General features: G+C 44.8%; 1 protein-coding gene across 1 annotated transcript in view; it reads right to left on the bottom strand.

The window, feature by feature from the left end:
- LOC120999031 (alpha-1,4-N-acetylglucosaminyltransferase-like) overlaps window positions 1-13505 on the bottom strand; it is a 36489-nt gene extending 22984 nt beyond the window's left edge. Inside the window, exon 1 of the mRNA XM_040429909.1 lies at window positions 13185-13505. Coding sequence (XP_040285843.1) covers window positions 13185-13505 — 321 coding nt within the window. The remainder of the gene's footprint in view (window positions 1-13184) is intronic.
- Window positions 13506-17347: the final 3842 nt, after the last annotated feature.

The following is a 17347-nucleotide window of genomic DNA, read 5'->3' as shown; positions in this document are numbered from 1 at the left end:
GACATGAAGCCTGAATCTCTGTTATGGGACCTCTCTCCTCTGTCTGGGTGCCGGGGCCTAAAAATATCTGACAGTGGCCTGTTCCAGTGGTGGGTGACGTGAAGCCTGATTCTCTGCTATGACATGAAGACTGATTCTCTGCTGACATGAAGCCAGATTCTCTGTTACGGGACCTCTGTCCTCTGCCTGGGTACCTGGGCCTAAATATCTGACAATGGACTGTTCCAGTGTTGGGTGACGTAAAGCATGATTCTCTGCTAGGACATGCAGACTGATTCTCTGCTGACATGAAGCCAGATTCTCTGTTACGGGACCTCTCTCCTCTGCCTGGGTGCCTGGGCCTAAATATCTGACAATGGACTGTTCCAGTGTTGGGTGACGTAAAGCATGATTCTCTGCTATGACGTGCAGACTGATTCTTCTCTGCTGACATGAAGCCAGATTCTCTGTTACGGGACCTCTCTCCTCTGCCTGGGTGCCTGGGCCTAAATATGTGACAGTGGCCTGTTCCAGTGGTGGGTGACGTGAAGCCTGATTCTCTGCTATGACATGAAGACTGATTCTCTGCTGACATGAAGCCTGAATCTCTGTTATGGGACCTCTCTCCTCTGCCTGGGCCTAAATATGTGACAGTGGCCTGTTCCAGTGGTGGGTGACGTGAAGCCTGATTCTCTGCTATGACATGAAGACTGATTCTCTGCTGACATGAAGCCTGAATCTCTGTTATGGGACCTCTCTCCTCTGTCTGGGTGCAGGGGCCTAAAAATATCTGACAGTGGCCTGTTCCAGTGGTGGGTGACGTGAAGCCTGATTCTCTGCTATGACATGAAGACTGATTCTCTGCTGACATGAAGCCTGAATCTCTGTTATGGGACCTCTCTCCTCTGCCTGGGTGCCTGGGCCTAAATATGTGACAGTGGCCTGTTCCAGTGGTGGGTGACGTGAAGCCTGATTCTCTGCTATGACATGAAGACTGATTCTCTGCTGACATGAAGCCTGAATCTCTGTTATGGGACATCTCTCCTCTGCCTGGGTGCCGGGGCCTAAATATGTGACAGTGGCCTGTTCCAGTGGTGCGTGACGTGAAGCCTGATTCTCTGCTATGACATGAAGACTGATTCTCTGCTGACATGAAGCCTGAATCTCTGTTATGGGACCTCTCTCCTCTGTCTGGGTGCAGGGGCCTAAAAATATCTGACAGTGGCCTGTTCCAGTGGTGGGTGACGTGAAGCCAGATTCTCTGCTATGACATGAAGACTGATTCTCTGCTGACATGAAGCCTGAATCTCTGTTACGGGACCTCTCTCCTCTGTCTGGGTGCCGGGGCCTAAAAATATCTGACAGTGGCCTGTTCCAGTGGTGGGTGACGTGAAGGCAGATTCTCTGCTATGACATGAAGACTGATTCTCTGCTGACATGAAGCCTGAATCTCTGTTATGGGACCTCTCTCCTCTGTCTGGGTGCCGGGGCCTAAAAATATCTGACAGTGGCCTGTTCCAGTGGTGGGTGACGTGAAGCCTGATTCTCTGCTATGACATGAAGACTGATTCTCTGCTGACATGAAGCCAGATTCTCTGTTACAGGACCTCTCTCCTCTGCCTGGGTACCTGGGCCTAAATATCTGACAATAGACTGTTCCAGTGTTGGGTGACGTAAAGCATGATTCTCTGCTAGGACATGCAGACTGATTCTCTGCTGACATGAAGCCAGATTCTCTGTTACGGGACCTCTCTCCTCTGCCTGGGTGCCTGGGCCTAAATATCTGACAATGGACTGTTCCAGTGTTGGGTGACGTAAACAATGATTCTTTGCTATGACGTGCAGACTGATTCTCTCCTGACATGAAGCCAGATTCTCTGTTACGGGACCTCTCTCCTCTGCCTGGGTGCCTGGGCCTAAATATCTGACAGTGGCCTGTTCCAGTGGTGGGTGACGTGAAGCATGATTCTCTGCTAGGACATGCAGACTGATTCTCTGCTGACATGAAGCCAGATTCTCTGTTACGGGACCTCTCTCCTCTGCCTGGGTGCCTGGGACTAAATATCTGACAATGGACTGTTCCAGTGTTGGGTGACGTAAAGCATGATTCTCTGCTATGACGTGCAGACTGATTCTCTGCTAACATGAAGCCAGATTCTCTGTTACGGGACCTCTCTCCTCTGCCTGGGTGCCGGGGCCTAAATATGTGACAGTGGCCTGTTCCAGTGGTGGGTGACGTGAAGCCTGATTCTCTGCTATGACATGAAGACTGATTCTCTGCTGACATGAAGCCTGAATCTCTGTTATGGGACCTCTCTCCTCTGCCTGGGTGCCTGGGCCTAAATATGTGACAGTGGCCTGTTCCAGTGGTGGGTGACGTGAAGCCTGATTCTCTGCTATGACATGAAGACTGATTCTCTGCTGACATGAAGCCTGAATCTCTGTTATGGGACCTCTCTCCTCTGTCTGGGTGCAGGGGCCTAAAAATATCTGACAATGGCCTGTTCCAGTGGTGGGTGACGTGAAGCCTGATTCTCTGCTATGACATGAAGACTGATTCTCTGCTGACATGAAGCCTGAATCTCTGTTATGGGACCTCTCTCCTCTGTCTGGGTGCCGGGGCCTAAAAATATCTGACAGTGGCCTGTTCCAGTGGTGGGTGACGTGAAGCCTGATTCTCTGCTATGACATGAAGACTGATTCTCTGCTGACATGAAGCCAGATTCTCTGTTACATAGAAACATAGAAACATAGAAACATAGAATGTGTCGGCAGATAAGAACCATTTGGCCCATCTAGTCTGCCCAATTTACTGAATACTATGGATAGCCCCCGGCCCTATCTTATATGAAGGATGGCCTTATGCCTATCCCATGCATGCTTAAACCCCTTCACTGTATTTGCAGCTACCACTTCTGCAGGAAGGCTATTCCATGCATCCACTACTCTCTCAGTAAAGTAATACTTCCTTATATTACTTTTAAACCTTTGCCCCTCTAATTTAAAACTGTGTCCTCTTGTGGTAGTTTTTCTTCTTTTAAATATGCTCTCTTCCTTTACCGAGTTGATTCCCTTTATGTATTTAAAAGTTTCTATCATATCCCCTCTGTCTCTTCTTTCTTCCAAGCTATACATATTAAGGTCCTTTAACCTTTCCTGGTAAGTTTTATCCTGCAATCCATGTACTAGTTTAGTAGCTCTTCTCTGAACTCTCTCTAGAGTATCTATATCCTTCTGGAGATATGGCCTCCAGTACTGCGCACAATACTCCAAGTGAGGTCTCACCAGTGTTCTGTACAGCCTCATAAGCACTTCACTCTTTCTACTGCTTATACCTCTCCCTATACATCCAAGCATTCTGCTGGCATTTCGTGCTGCTCTATTACATTGTCTTCCCACCTTTAAGTCTTCTGAAATAATTACTCCTAAATCCCTTTCCTCAGATACTGAGGTCAGGACTGTGTCAAATATTCTATATTCTGCCCTTGGGTTTGTACGCCCCAGGTGCATTATCTTGCACTTATCCACATTAAATTTCAGTTTCCAGAGTTCTGACCATTCTTCTAGTTTTCCTAAATCCTTTTCCATTTGGTGTTTCCCTCCAGGAACATCAACCCTGTTACATATCTTTGTGTCATCAGCAAAAAGACAAACCTTACCAGCGAGGCCTTTTGCGATATCACTTATGAAGATATTAAACAAAATCGGTCCCAGTACAGATCCCTGTGGAACCCCACTGGTAACATTACCTTGTTTTGAATGTTCTCCATTGACTACAACCCTCTGTTGTCTGTCACTCAGCCACTGCCTAATCCACTCAACAATATGGGAGTCCATGCTCAATGACTGCAGTTTATTGATAAGTCTTCTATGTGGGACAGTGTCAAAAGCCTTACTAAAATCTAGATATGCGATGTCTACTGCACCTCCACCGTCTATTATTTTATTCACCCAGTCAAAAAAATCTATAAGATTTGTTTGACATGATCTCCCTGAAGTAAACCCATGTTGTTTTTCATCTTGCAATCCATGGGATTTTAGATGTTCCACAATCCTATCCTTTAATAGGGTTTCCATTAATTTGCCTACTATTGATGTCAGACTCACTGGTCTATAGTTGCTCGATTCCTCCCTACTACCTTTCTTGTGAATGGGCACGACATTTGCCAATTTCCAATCTTCCGGGACGACTCCTGTTACTAATGATTGGTTAAATAAATCTGTTAGCGGTTTTGCCAGCTCACCACTAAGCTCTTTTAATAATTTTGGGTGTATCTCATCAGGCCCCTGTGACTTATCTGTCTTCACCTTAGACAGCAAACTTAGAACATCTTCCTCTGTAAAGATACATGCATCAAACGATTTAATAGTCATTCTTTCTAGTGGAGGTCCTTCTCCTTTTTCTTTTGTAAAAACTGAACAGAAGTATTCATTAAGGCAGTCGGCTAGCCCTTATTCTCTTCTACATACCTTCCGTCCTTTGTTTTTAATTTAGTTATTCCTTGTTTTAATTTCCTTTTTTCATTTATATATCTGAAGAATGTCTTATCCCCTTTTTTCATAGACTGAGCTAGTTTTTCTTCTGCCTGCGCTTTAGAAGTTCTTATAACTTGCTTGGCCTCTCTCTGCCTAATCTTGTAGATTTCCTTATCTTCATTGCTCTGGGTTTTTTTATAATTACAAAATGCTAGCTTTTTATTTTTAATGATTTGGGCCACTTCTGCTGAGTACCACATTGGTCTCCTCCTTTTTTTGCTTTTACTGACAAGTCTAATGCAATTTTCTGTTGCCTTCAATAATGCACCTTTTAAGTAGTCCCATTTCTCCTGGACTCCATGTAATCCGTTCCAGTCTGATAAGGACTCATTTATGACTAATTTCATTTTTGAAAAGTCTGTTTTTCTAAAATCTAAAACTTTTGTTTTTGTGTGGTGGGACTCTTTCACAGTTCTTATATTAAACCACACTGACTGGTGATCACTAGATCCCAAGGTTTCGCCTACAATGACATCATATACCGAATCCCCGTTTGTGAATACCAAATCCAAAATGGCCTCCCTCCGGGTTGGCTCCTCTACCACTTTTTGTAGAGATAACCCCAGTAGGGAATTTAGAATATCTGTACTCCTGGTAGAACTTGCTATTTTGGTTTTCCAGTTTATATCTGGAAGATTGAAATCTCCCATAATGATAACTTCTCCTTTCATTGTCATTTTAGCTATTTCTTCAACTAGTAGATCATCTAGTTCTTTAACTTGACCAGGTGGTCTATATATCACACCTACACGAGTTACTGCATGGTTAGCAAACTGCAACGTAACCCAAACTGACTCTATGTTGGCCTCACCAACTTGTATTAGGTTAGATTTAATGCTATCTTTCACATACAGGGCCACTCCTCCTCCTTTCTTGCCTTCTCTGTCTCTTCTGTATAAAGAGTACCCTGGTATGGTTATGTCCCAGTCATTTCTTTCATTAAACCATGTCTCCGTAACAGCCACTAAATTTACATTCTCAGATTACGGGACCTCTCTCCTCTGCCTGGGTGCCTGGGCCTAAATATCTGACAATGGACTGTTCCAGTGTTGGGTGACGTAAAGCATGATTCTCTGCTAGGACATGCAGACTGATTCTCTGCTGACATGAAGCCAGATTCTCTGTTACGGGACCTCTCTCCTCTGCCTGGGGGCCTGGGCCTAAATATCTGACAATGGACTGTTCCAGTGTTGGGTGACGTAAAGCATGATTCTCTGCTAGGACATGCAGACTGATTCTCTGCTGACATGAAGCCAGATTCTCTGTTACGGGACCTCTCTCCTCTGCCTGGGTGCCTGGGCCTAAATATCTGACAATGGACTGTTCCAGTGTTGGGTGACGTAAAGCATGATTCTCTGCTATGACGTGCAGACTGATTCTCTGCTGACATGAAGCCTGATTCTCTGTTACGGGACCTCTCTCCTCTGCCTGGGTGCCGGGGCCTAAATATATGACAATGGACTGTTCCAGTGATGGGTGACGTGAAGCTAGATTCTCTGCTATGGCATGAAGAGACTGATTCTCTGCTGATGTGAAGCCAGATTCTCTGCTATGGGACCTCTCTCCAATTGATATTGGTTAATTTTTATTTATTTTATTTTTATTTTAATTCATTTCCCTATCCACATTTGTTTGCAGGGGATTTACCTACATGTTGCTGCCTTTTGCAGCCCTCTAGTTCTTTCCTGGGCTGTTTTACAGACTTTTTAGTGCCGAAAAGTTTGGATCCCCATTGACTTCAATGGGGTTCGGGTTCGGGACGAAGTTCGGGTCGGGTTCGGATCCCGAACCCGAACATTTCCGGGAAGTTCGGCCGAACTTCTCGAACCCGAACATCCAGGTATTCGCTCAACTCTACTTGTGGATGGTCTTGTTTAACACTGTGTGTGCTATTTTTTCAAATCCTTTCTCCACTGTGCAGTGCAAAAAAAAATGTATACCTAATATGTCCTGTTAGTGAAAATTGTATTTGTCGTCACTATGACTGTTACGTCACATGTTTTACAAATGCAGGTCAATGTGCAGTGACTCTTTACACAGCACAGTTGCCCAGGAGTTGATCGTCGTTTTTTGTCTGAAAAATTATTCTTTTATCAGAAAAAATATTCTTTTAGCGAAAACATTAGCCTTGTAGCGAAAAAAAGTAGTAATTTAGCTTATAAATTAGTCTTTTACCAAGTCTGCTCCAGTATAACAATTCTCTATACCTATGACGAATAATGTTGAGCAGGTAAACCCACACCGGTCGGCAAAGGGTAGACACGTGGCGATCCCTTCAGTGCAGCAGGTGCAACCCCGCACATGTAATGGGTATGATGGAAGTGAATGCCCTTTTGGCCTCCAGAAAGTTGGATGTGGTCTGCCTTGGGTCAAATAAGCAGTCCACACAAATTGTCCACCTAATGGTATGAAATTTGTCACAGCTAATGCATTTGGTTAGTGAAATTTATTTTCTGCGTCATTTTTATACAAATTCTACATCTTTGTGCAGTGTAACAGAATCCTAACCCATGTGGATCCCTCCATAAGGTCCGTGATCCATCCCCATACGATGAACCGACTGGTATTTCACTTTCAAATGTTTTAAGGTTCAAACCAGATGGATTAAACATGGCTGCTGGAATATTTGCCATAAGGGACAGGAGGCTGACAACTAGATATCATATAACATGGTGACCAAAGGTTGCTGGTTAGGGTAATGGCATCTGAAGGGCTATAAGTCCATGACTGCCATTATCGCTGGTCGCAGGCATTAGTGCCTCTTTAAAACAGCAGACACCTAGCGGCACACTGTGCCATTTTTAAATGCCTACCCTCTGACCTAAATATACTTTTCACATTGAGAGGTCTGGGTATACCTGATTTCATGCGATTCATGACCAATTAATTCGTAACTAAGCAAATTTCTTGGAGAAATTTGGCATAGCATCTTAATCTAATTTTTTAAAATTGCTCATCTCTAATTATTATGTTCTTCATCAGCTAAGATGTGTATTATAAGGTTCTTCAGAAGATAAGGCTACTTTCACATCTGCGTTTTTGCTGGATCAATCATGGGTCAGCAAAAATGCTTCTGTTAGGATAATACAACCGGCTGCATCCATTCTGAACTTATCAGTTTAAATTATCTCTAAAATGACTAAGATACAGTATTTTTCGCCCTATAAGACGCACCTAGGTTTTTGAGGAGGAAAATAAGAAAAAAAATATTTTGAACAAAAAGGTGTGCTTTTGGTGGGTTTTGAACTAATGGTGGTCTGTGGATGACACTATTATGGGGGATCTGTTGAGGACACTGTTATGGGGGATCTGTGGGTGACACTGTTATGGGGGATCTGTGGGTGACACTGTTATGGGGATCTCTGGGTGGCTCTTATTGGGGTCTCTGGATGGCACTGTTATGAGGATCTGTGGATGGCTCTTATTGCGGTCTCTGGATGGCACTGTTATGGGGATCTGTGGATGACACTGTTATGGGGGATCTGTGGATGACACATATATGTGTCATCCACAGATCCCCTCCATAACAGTGTCCCTGTAGTGTGAATGACCCCAAATACAGGGGGTGGGGGTCGCATCTGGTTTTATAATGACAGCGTGGCCCGTGCAGTGACTGTATTCTACTACACGGGCCCCGCTCACTGTATATACCGTAATCTTATCTATAATTGTAGGCATTGTTAATATATACAAATTCAGGGTAATCAGCGCCTGTATTACTTACAACAAGCGCTCGGTAGCAGAGAGGAGGGAGGAGGCAGGTCGGGAGGACGGGCACTGGCAGCGTGAGTCACTACATCATGCGCCCACACCACCTGCTTAATTCATAAAGTGGGCGGCGCAGGCGCGTGACGTAGTGACTCACGCTGCCAGCGCCCGTCCTCCCGGCCTCCCTCCTCTCTGCTACCGAGCGCTTGTTGTAAGTAATACAGGCGCTGATTACCCTTAATTTGTATATATTAACAATGCCTACAATTATAGATAAGATTACGGTATATACAGTGAGCGGGGCCCGTGTAGTAGATTACAGTCACTGCACGGGCCCCGCTGTCATTATAAAACCAGATGCCGGCCCCCAGCCCCTCCTCCCTCTCAGCTGATACACCCGCCATGCGGCATCGCGGCGTATCATTGACAGTTCGGCAAAATGCAGCATTCGCCCCATAAGACGCACCGGCTATTTTTCCCCCACTTTTGGGGGGGGGGGGAGTTCGTCTTATAGGGCGAAAAATACGGTAGTTACTTTTGTGTCTGAGAAAATGGATCTGGCACCATTGACTTACATTGTGTTTCATGCTGGATCTGTCTTGATCTGTATCCCATGACGCACTAAAAATCGCTGCTTGCCATGCTTTTGTGTGCATCATAGGAACGCAACAAAACGGAATGAAATGCATTCTGGTGTACTCCGTTCTGTTCAGTTCAGTTTTGTCCCCATTGACAATGAATGGGGACAAAACTGAAGTGTTATCCTCCTGTTTTGAAATCCTATGATGGATCTCATTACCGGAAAGGAAAATGCAGATGTAGTATAGGTGTGTATTATGATGTTCTGATGTAGCTGAAGTGTGTATTATTATGTTCTGCAGCATCTGAAGTGTGTATTGCTATGATTTGCAGCAGCTGGGGTATGTATTATGACTAGTGTTGAGCGAATCAAAGTCCACAAAATGGACTTCAATCCAAATTTCAGGGAAAATTCTATTTGCCTCAAAGCTGAATTTTCTAGTGCTTCGTGGTAGCGAATCGATTTTCCCAGAATGGCGGTAAAAAAAAAACATACTTACCTCATCCATTTGCTTGTGACGGGCTGGCCGTCAACATTTAGACACGATGACGTCTGCAGCTAAGGCCTCTTTCACACTTGCGTTGTTGGGATCCGGCATGCACTTCCGTTGCCGGAGGTGCCTGCCGGATCCGGAAAAACGCAAGTGTACTGAAAGCATTTGAAGACGGAACCGTCTTCCAAATGCTTTCAGTGTTACTATGGCACCCAGGACGCTATTAAAGTCCTGGTTGCCATAGTAGGAGCGGGGAGCGGGGGAGCGGTATACTTACAGTCCGTGCGGCTCCCGGGGCGCTCCAGAATGACGTCAGAGCGCCCCATGCGCATGGATGACGTGATCCATGCGATCACGTGATCCATGCGCTTGGGGCGCCCTGACGTCACTCTGGAGCGCCCCGGGAGCCGCACGGACGGTAAGTACACTGCTCCCCCGCTCCCCGCTACACTTACCATGGCTGTCAGGACTTTAGCGTCCCGGCAGCCATGGTAACCACTCTGAAAAAGCTAAATGTCGGCTCCGGCAATGCGCCGAAACGACGTTTAGCTTAAGGCCGGATCCGGATCAATGCCTTTCAATGGGCATTAATTCCGGATCCGGCCTTGCGGCAAGTGTTCCGGATTTTTGGCCGGAGCAAAAAGCGCAGCATGCTGCGGTATTTTCTCCGGCCAACAAACGTTCCGTACCGGAACTGAAGACATCCTGATGCATCCTGAACGGATTACTCTCCATTCAGAATGCATTAGGATAATCCTGATCAGGATTCTTCCGGCATAGAGCCCCGACGACGGAACTCTATGCCGGAAGACAATAACGCAGGTGTGAAAGATCCTTAAGTGGTGTATTGTCATGTAGAGCAGCAGTCGAGGTATGTAAGAGCCAAAGGCGATTCATTCAAAAACTTTGATGTCAATTCTGTTTCCATACAGCATTAAAATATATTGTCTCCGTGGAGCCAAAATTCGTCTCACCCAAAGTAGCTTGAGACTTCGGTGAATCATTACTGTATTCATATCTGGGTATTTTAAAACAATTTAAAATAAGAATTGGAAGTAGGCTTTGGTACTGGCTGGTACCTCGGTATCTAAGCTCACTTAGCATTCCTATTTTAAATATGTAGATGAGAACAGGGGCGTAACGATCGCGGTCGCAGGGGGTGCGACTGCGACCGGGCCCGGCGGGGGGAGGGGGCCCGCTGTACTAACATGTAATGAAGAGCTGTGACGGGGCCCGGCATGAAGTACAGTGACAATGCCAGCCCCGTCAGGGCGCTCCATTACACGTTTAATATTATGAGGCAAGGTGGGGGAGGTTTGCGCAGAGAGGGGGAGGAGGAAGAGGGGGGACGCGCGCACTCACTCATATACACTCGGCCCGGCAGTTCTTGTCACTGCCGGGCTGTCTCCAGATCATCAGTGAAGCAGGAGCTCTAGCGCTCCCTCTGCTTGCCGCACATCGCGCTGCTGGCTGTGGGAGGAGCTCTGAAGGCCCGGGAAACTGCCTTCAGTACAGCCAGCAGCGCGATGTGAGTGTGGCAGTGAAACATCAGGGAAGAGGGTAAGTATGTTTTTTTTTTTTTTTGCAGACTGGGGGCAAAGGGGAAGGGGGGGCACAAAAGTGTGCATCTCTACTGAGGGGGCACCTAATCTGTCATAACTACTGTGAGGGGGGCACATATAAAGGCATTACTATGAGGGGGCACATATATCAACTACTGTGAGGGGGGGCACATAATCTGGCATAACCACTGTGAGGGGTACATATGTGGGCATATCTAATGTGAGGGGCACATAATCTAGCATAACCACTGTAGGGGGGCACGTATCTGGTCATTACTGTGAGGGGCAAATAATCTGGCATAACTACTGTGAGTGGGCACATATCTGGTCATAACTACTGTGAGGGGGAACATATCTGGCCATAACTACTGTGAGGGGCACATATCTTGCTATATCCACTGTGAGGGGCACATATCTGGGCATATCCACTGTGAGGGGCACATATCTGGGCATATCCACTGTGAAGGGGGCACATATCTGGGCATAACTACTGTGAAGGGGGCACATATCTGGCATTAATACCGTGAGGGGGCACATATTTGGCATAACTCCTGTTAGGGGGCACATATTTGGCATATCTACTGTTAGGGGGCACATATCTGGGCATAACTACTGTGACAGGAACAAAGGTGGGCTTAATTACTGTGAAAGGCCACAAGGTGGGCATTAGTACTGTGAGGGGCCACAATGTGGGCATTAGTACTGTGTGGTAGCACTTAGGGGAAATGTCCTAAATTACCCTGCTATACATTGGCATAGCTCAGTCTACCAGGCCAGCACAGCGCCCCCTGCTGGTGATTTCATAGGGGCAGTCACCATCCCTTCCTTATGTGATTATTCATTTTTTTCTCTATCACCACAGGGACCTTGTTCTGGATCCAGTGGATATCACGCCGAAGCCAGCGACACCCTGGATGAGGTAGGACCAGATTTTATTAGGACTGGGTTAGTGCAGCCATGCATTGGGCTTAGGGCTCTTTAACACAAGCGGATCCCGTGTGGCTAATCCGCTGTGTGAAAGAGTGCCAAGCCCCGCTCCGGACAGCAGAGACACGTAGCAGTAACATAATTGATAATGCTCTGTGCCTCTCTATGATCGTTTTGCTACAAACTCACAGTGACAACTTTATCTCACTGTGATTTTGTAGTAAAAAGGTCACAGAGAGGCACGGAGCATTATCAATCATGTTACTGCTCCGTGTCTCTGCTGTCCGGAATGGAGCTTGGCCCTCATTCACGCAGCGGACTAACCACAAGGGAAAGAGCCCTTCGTAAGAAAATCTGCCGCATCTTTGTAAAAAAAGGGGGGGGGGGGGGGGGCCCCGATCCAAAGTTTGCACTGGGGCCCATAACACTCTAGTTACGCCACTGGATGAGAATACTATGGGGAACATGACTACTATTATGGCCACTATGGGAGCAATATTACTGTTGGAGGCACTGTAGGGGAACTATTGCTACTAAGTGCGCTCTGGCAGAGAATTATTGCTATTGTTGGGTCTTAGGGAGCACTATTAGTTTAGGGGGCATCCTGGCACAGTATCAGCTTAGCACAATTATTTTGAGGGACATTATGTTTAGATTATTAGTGTTAGGGGCACTATTTGCTAGACACAGTGTATTTTAAGACACTGTGTGCCAATAATCATTGGTGAGGGTGGCACTATCTGCATGGTACTAGTATTTCCAAGTGAATTGTTTCTATAGTATAGTATTGGGGAGCACAGCAGGTACAGTATTAGAGGTGGCAGGATGGGGTGTTCAGAAGGTGGGAGGATGATGGAGAAGTAGGAAACTAAGATGTCTGTTTGTCAAACTCTGCAGACACGAGACGCGGCTGAAATAAATCATCATGGCCTAAATTAGAGGAGACGTCACCGGATGTAAGCAGTATGTGGAGCTGTACGACCCTATATGTTTTGTAGTTTGTATGCACAATTTTTGCTAGGTGCATCCCTGTCAGACCCATTCACTTAAATGGAGCTGAGCTGTGCCTAGGCCTAAGGAAAGCTGCGAGAAGACCCCAATGCTACTGCGAGTGCCGCTGCCTTCCTAAACAGCTGATCAGCTTGGGTCCAGGGTGTTGTATCTCCACCGATCACATACTGATCAGTGTAAATCTCCCAGAAAACCCATTTAAATAATGCGCTCACTTGCGTACTGTGAAACGTCAGCAGAATCTGTGAGGATTTAGGAGCAGAACTGTATTTCAATGGACTGAGCATCACTCTTACACATTAGATGCAAGTTCATAGAAAATGATTATGCTTTGTACGTACCGTAACATTCACATCATTATATACATGTTTTAATAACGTCTACATACCTTTTCATACCATGATTGAAGCGGTGTGTTATTAAACAATTCCTCAAATCTCAGAGGCAGTATATGGACATTATGAAAAGATGAGAGAGTCGGAAAAAGATTCCTGGTTCTGTTGATATCTTCTTCTGTTTCTATATCATGCAGCCCCTTCATAAAGAAGCCTATTGGTCGATCATGATACACTCGAGCTGCTGATTCAATTGCACATAAGACCAAGGATGGTGGCTCCATTCTGTCCGTGGTCTCTAGAAAAAAGATCCCATTTCCACCCTTAAATATATTTTTAGGATATACGCTAATATTTCGGGAAAGAATAGGCATGACAGTTGATTCCCTTCTATTCCGTTCTATTTGGTTTGATCTGATGTATATTCTAGTAAGAAAACCCACACTTGCACATATCAGAGAGAAAGTAGTGATCTTCAGGGCTTTCAGCATGTCTCGTTATTATGTGAGCACACCTAAAAGATAAAAGAAAAAGACTAGTTAAGCTGTGGCCCTCAATAAACTGCATGATTCGTATATTACAATGTGTACATTTTTACAACAATCTATACAAAAAATACAAGGAACTCCATTCAGATGTTGAGAGAGGCAGGGCTCTAGGGCCCAAATGCAAAATTTGCATCAGGGCCCCACTGTCCATGTGTCATTTATACTAGTGATATATTTTTATGTGTCAGATGGACCTTTGGGACCCCTGATTCCTTATGGTCCAGGTTTGTTTTCAGGTTAGTTTTTCCTTTTATAGTTTTTATGTCAAATAAATCTGTATAAAATAAGTTGCTTTTTGAGGACTATAACTGAGTAACCGAGAGATTACACCACAGGGTAGAAAAGTCACAAGACAACTGTTCTTAACTAACTCTTCTAATGACTTCAGAATCTTTCCACAGGAAGGTTGTGATACTTTTCAACTTGTGTCAGCATGGTTCACTCACATAACAACTGGTTGGCTGTGGTATCTGTTTTTTTTTTTTTTTTTTAAAGTTTCAAAAGCTTTATTTGTAAAAGCAGGAGTACATAATGAAATAAGGATAGAGGAGGGTATGAACAATCCTCCTGTAAAATAATATATTAACTAACAAGTTAACAATGGTATGATACAAATTAGATCACAAGTCATTACTGAGTCATTGCTTCTTATTGCGGATATTACTGGAATTTTTCGAGAGAGAGTCAGCCTCTGGTGCACATTTCAGAGAGCCAGTCAGGGATCGAAAAGATGGATCATTTAAATGGATGTTGTGTAAAAAAGGTATAATGTTAGGTAAAAGCTCAAGAGATTCGTATCAACTCCCAAAGCCTCTGTGAATCTTCCAAGCGAGCCATGTGGCATTGAACTTATGGATAGATCTCAATTCCCAGTGGGAAATTTCCTCCATTCTATATGACTGATCAACTCTAGCGAACCAATGATCAATAGAAGGGGTATCAGACGTGAGCCAGTGGAGCAGGATTAGAAATCTAACTGCGTTGACTAGCTGTCTGAGAGGCCAATGTTTGGAATCCTGCTGGATGTAGGGTATAGATTTAGCAGAGCAATCTCTGGCTGAGGTGATAGAGAGGTCCCGCAGATTTGATTACACAAATCCGCTTCCACCAGTCTCTTAAGGGAGGGCATTCCCACCAAATATGTAGGAAGGAGCCTCTAGAGTTTGAGCATCTCCAGCATGTGTCTGGAGCTGACGTTGAATATAGGCAGGTTTTATCTGGGGTCTTACACCATCTGGCCACCACTTTGTAGTTGTTCTCCTGTATTCTGACGCATCTTGATGTCCTGTGAGGGGAGATCAAGATTTGGTCTATTTCCCGTATGGAAAACGACCTGTTCAGGTCTTTCTCCCATAGTCTAATGAACGCAGGGATAAAGAGAGCGTCAGGAAGCCTTAATGTATTGTAAAGCTGGAAAATTATTTTGGATGGGGTCTGGGCGCAGTCTAATAAGCTTTCCAGCCATACTTGTGGGCGGGAAAAGTCTTGTGGTTTGATGTTTTGTTGGCTGTATGAACGCAGAAAGAGTAAGGGGGTGAGATTAGAGTGCTGATAGTTAAGTCTAGCCCTCAGATCAGTTATACAAGTTGAGTGGAAGTCACTTATGATGTCTCTTAGTGGAGTTGTGGATGTTTTGAGGCACCCCTTCACACTATCTAACAGAGCCTTGGGGGCGACATTTATAACATCTCTGATTTGTAGACTTTGAGAGGGAAATGGTATGAAATTTTGGGTGTCCCTGAGCCCTTTCCAAGCGGAAAAGGTAGCTTTCATTAGTGGAGAAGCTAGTGGGGGTAGGGATTGAGCTGTTCTGTGGCAAAGCAAGAAGGTCCTAAATGTGGTTCCCAGTAAAGCCTGTTCCATGGAGACCCATGATTTGTGAGGAGGCACCCTCAACCAATCAATCACTCTGGCTAGGAGAATCGCCTTCCCATATATTTCAGGATCGGGGAGGGCAATACCGCCCCATTTCTTTCCTCTGTTCAGTGATTTATACGAAAGTCTAGGTCTCTTGTTGTTCCAAATAAAGGAGCTAAAAAGAGATCTCACTTTTTTGTAGAATAGCAAGGGTACAGAGATAGGAAGAACCTGTTGTAAATAGGTTAGTTTGGGGAGAATTAGTGAGGCTAGGATGTTCCTCCTGCCGAACCACGAAAGTATTGGTAGATCAAGGCTGTTAAGTGTCTTGGTAATCTCTGTTAACAAGGGATTATAGTTCAGACAGAACAATTGAGAAGGATCTGTGCTGATCTTGACCCCTAAATATGTCAGGTAGGGAGCTGACCAATTGAATGGGGATGCTAGGGCTAGCTTTTTTTTTGTAGAGGCAGATAAACCGGAGCAAATGATTAGCGATTTGTTGTGATTCACTTTAAAGTTGGAACAAAAACCATAGTTTTCCAGGTGTTGATAAATCCTGGGGAGAGCAAATTCTGGATTGCTAATCATGACAAGCATATCGTCCGCAAAGGCTGCTGTTTTATGTTCCTGGTCCCCTAGGATAATACCTTTGATAGCTGTGTCCTTCCTGATAGTCTGTAGGAGGGGTTCCAGGGTTAAAACAAACAAAAGAGGAGACAAAGGGCACCCCTGTCTAGTACCGTTCCTAATGTTAAAAGGGGACGATATTGTACTATTGACTGAGATAGAGGCGGAGGCATTGATATACATGGCATCGATAGCATGCAGAAAGGAGCTCGGGAAGTTTTGAGATGAGAGGACCTGTTTCATGAAAGACCAGTTGACTCTATCAAAGGCTTTCTCCGCGTCTGTACTGAGAAGAACCACGGGAAGTGATCTTTTTTAAACATAATGTATAATATTTAGGACTCTAGCGGTGTTGTCTTTTCCTTCCCTGCCTTTGATAAAGCCCACTTGGTCTCTGTGTATAAGGGAAGGAAAAATTTTTGCTAATCTATTTGCTAGCAATTTAGATAGAAATTTTAAGTCAAGGTTAAGGAGGGAAATGGGTCTGCAATTTAGGCATTGGGTATGGTCTTTACCCTCTTTTGGGATAAGGATTATGTGAGCTTTGGTCATATCTGCCAAAAGAGGTTTATTGAGTAGAGACGCATTATAGACCGGGAGTAAGTGTGGGATCAGTGTGTCATGGAAGGCTAAGTAATAGGGGGTTGGGAGGCCATCTGGGCCTGGCCTTTTCCCTTTGGGGGATTTTCTAATAACCTCTATGAGTTCCTCCTTTGTGAATGGGGCTTGGAGTGATGGTCTGTCCTCTTCAGATAATTTTGGGAGAGCTAGATTTTCTAAAAAGGAGTCAATCAGAGAGCTGGATTGGGTGTCGTTGATAATCTGCTGGGAGGGGTCTATGTTGTATAGAGCTTCATAGAAGTTTCTAAATTGTGACGCGATTTGGGTGGGGTCAAATATCAAGGCCTGAGGCATCTCTAAGTTTATGTACGTAATTGTCTTGTTTCCTTTTCTTAATTCTCTGGGTCACAAATTTCGAGGCTTTAGTACCGCGTGCGAATATCTTTTGTTGAGAATGTAGATAGAACTTTGCAGAGGCCGTATTTAGTATGTTTTTGAGGGAGGTTCTAAGATCACTAAGCTCAATTAAATGCGATTTTTGTAGTGAGTGTTTATGCAGTCCTTCTAAGTATCTGATCTGTTTGTGGATAGTATCAAGCTGTTTCTCTCTTTCTCTTTTA

This window comes from Bufo bufo, chromosome 4 (genome assembly GCF_905171765.1).
Source record: "Bufo bufo chromosome 4, aBufBuf1.1, whole genome shotgun sequence".
Classification (NCBI taxonomy): Eukaryota; Metazoa; Chordata; class Amphibia; order Anura; family Bufonidae; genus Bufo; species Bufo bufo.
The sequence above is the reverse complement of the archived record's forward strand: the minus strand, read 5'-3'. Positions and strand labels throughout refer to the sequence as shown.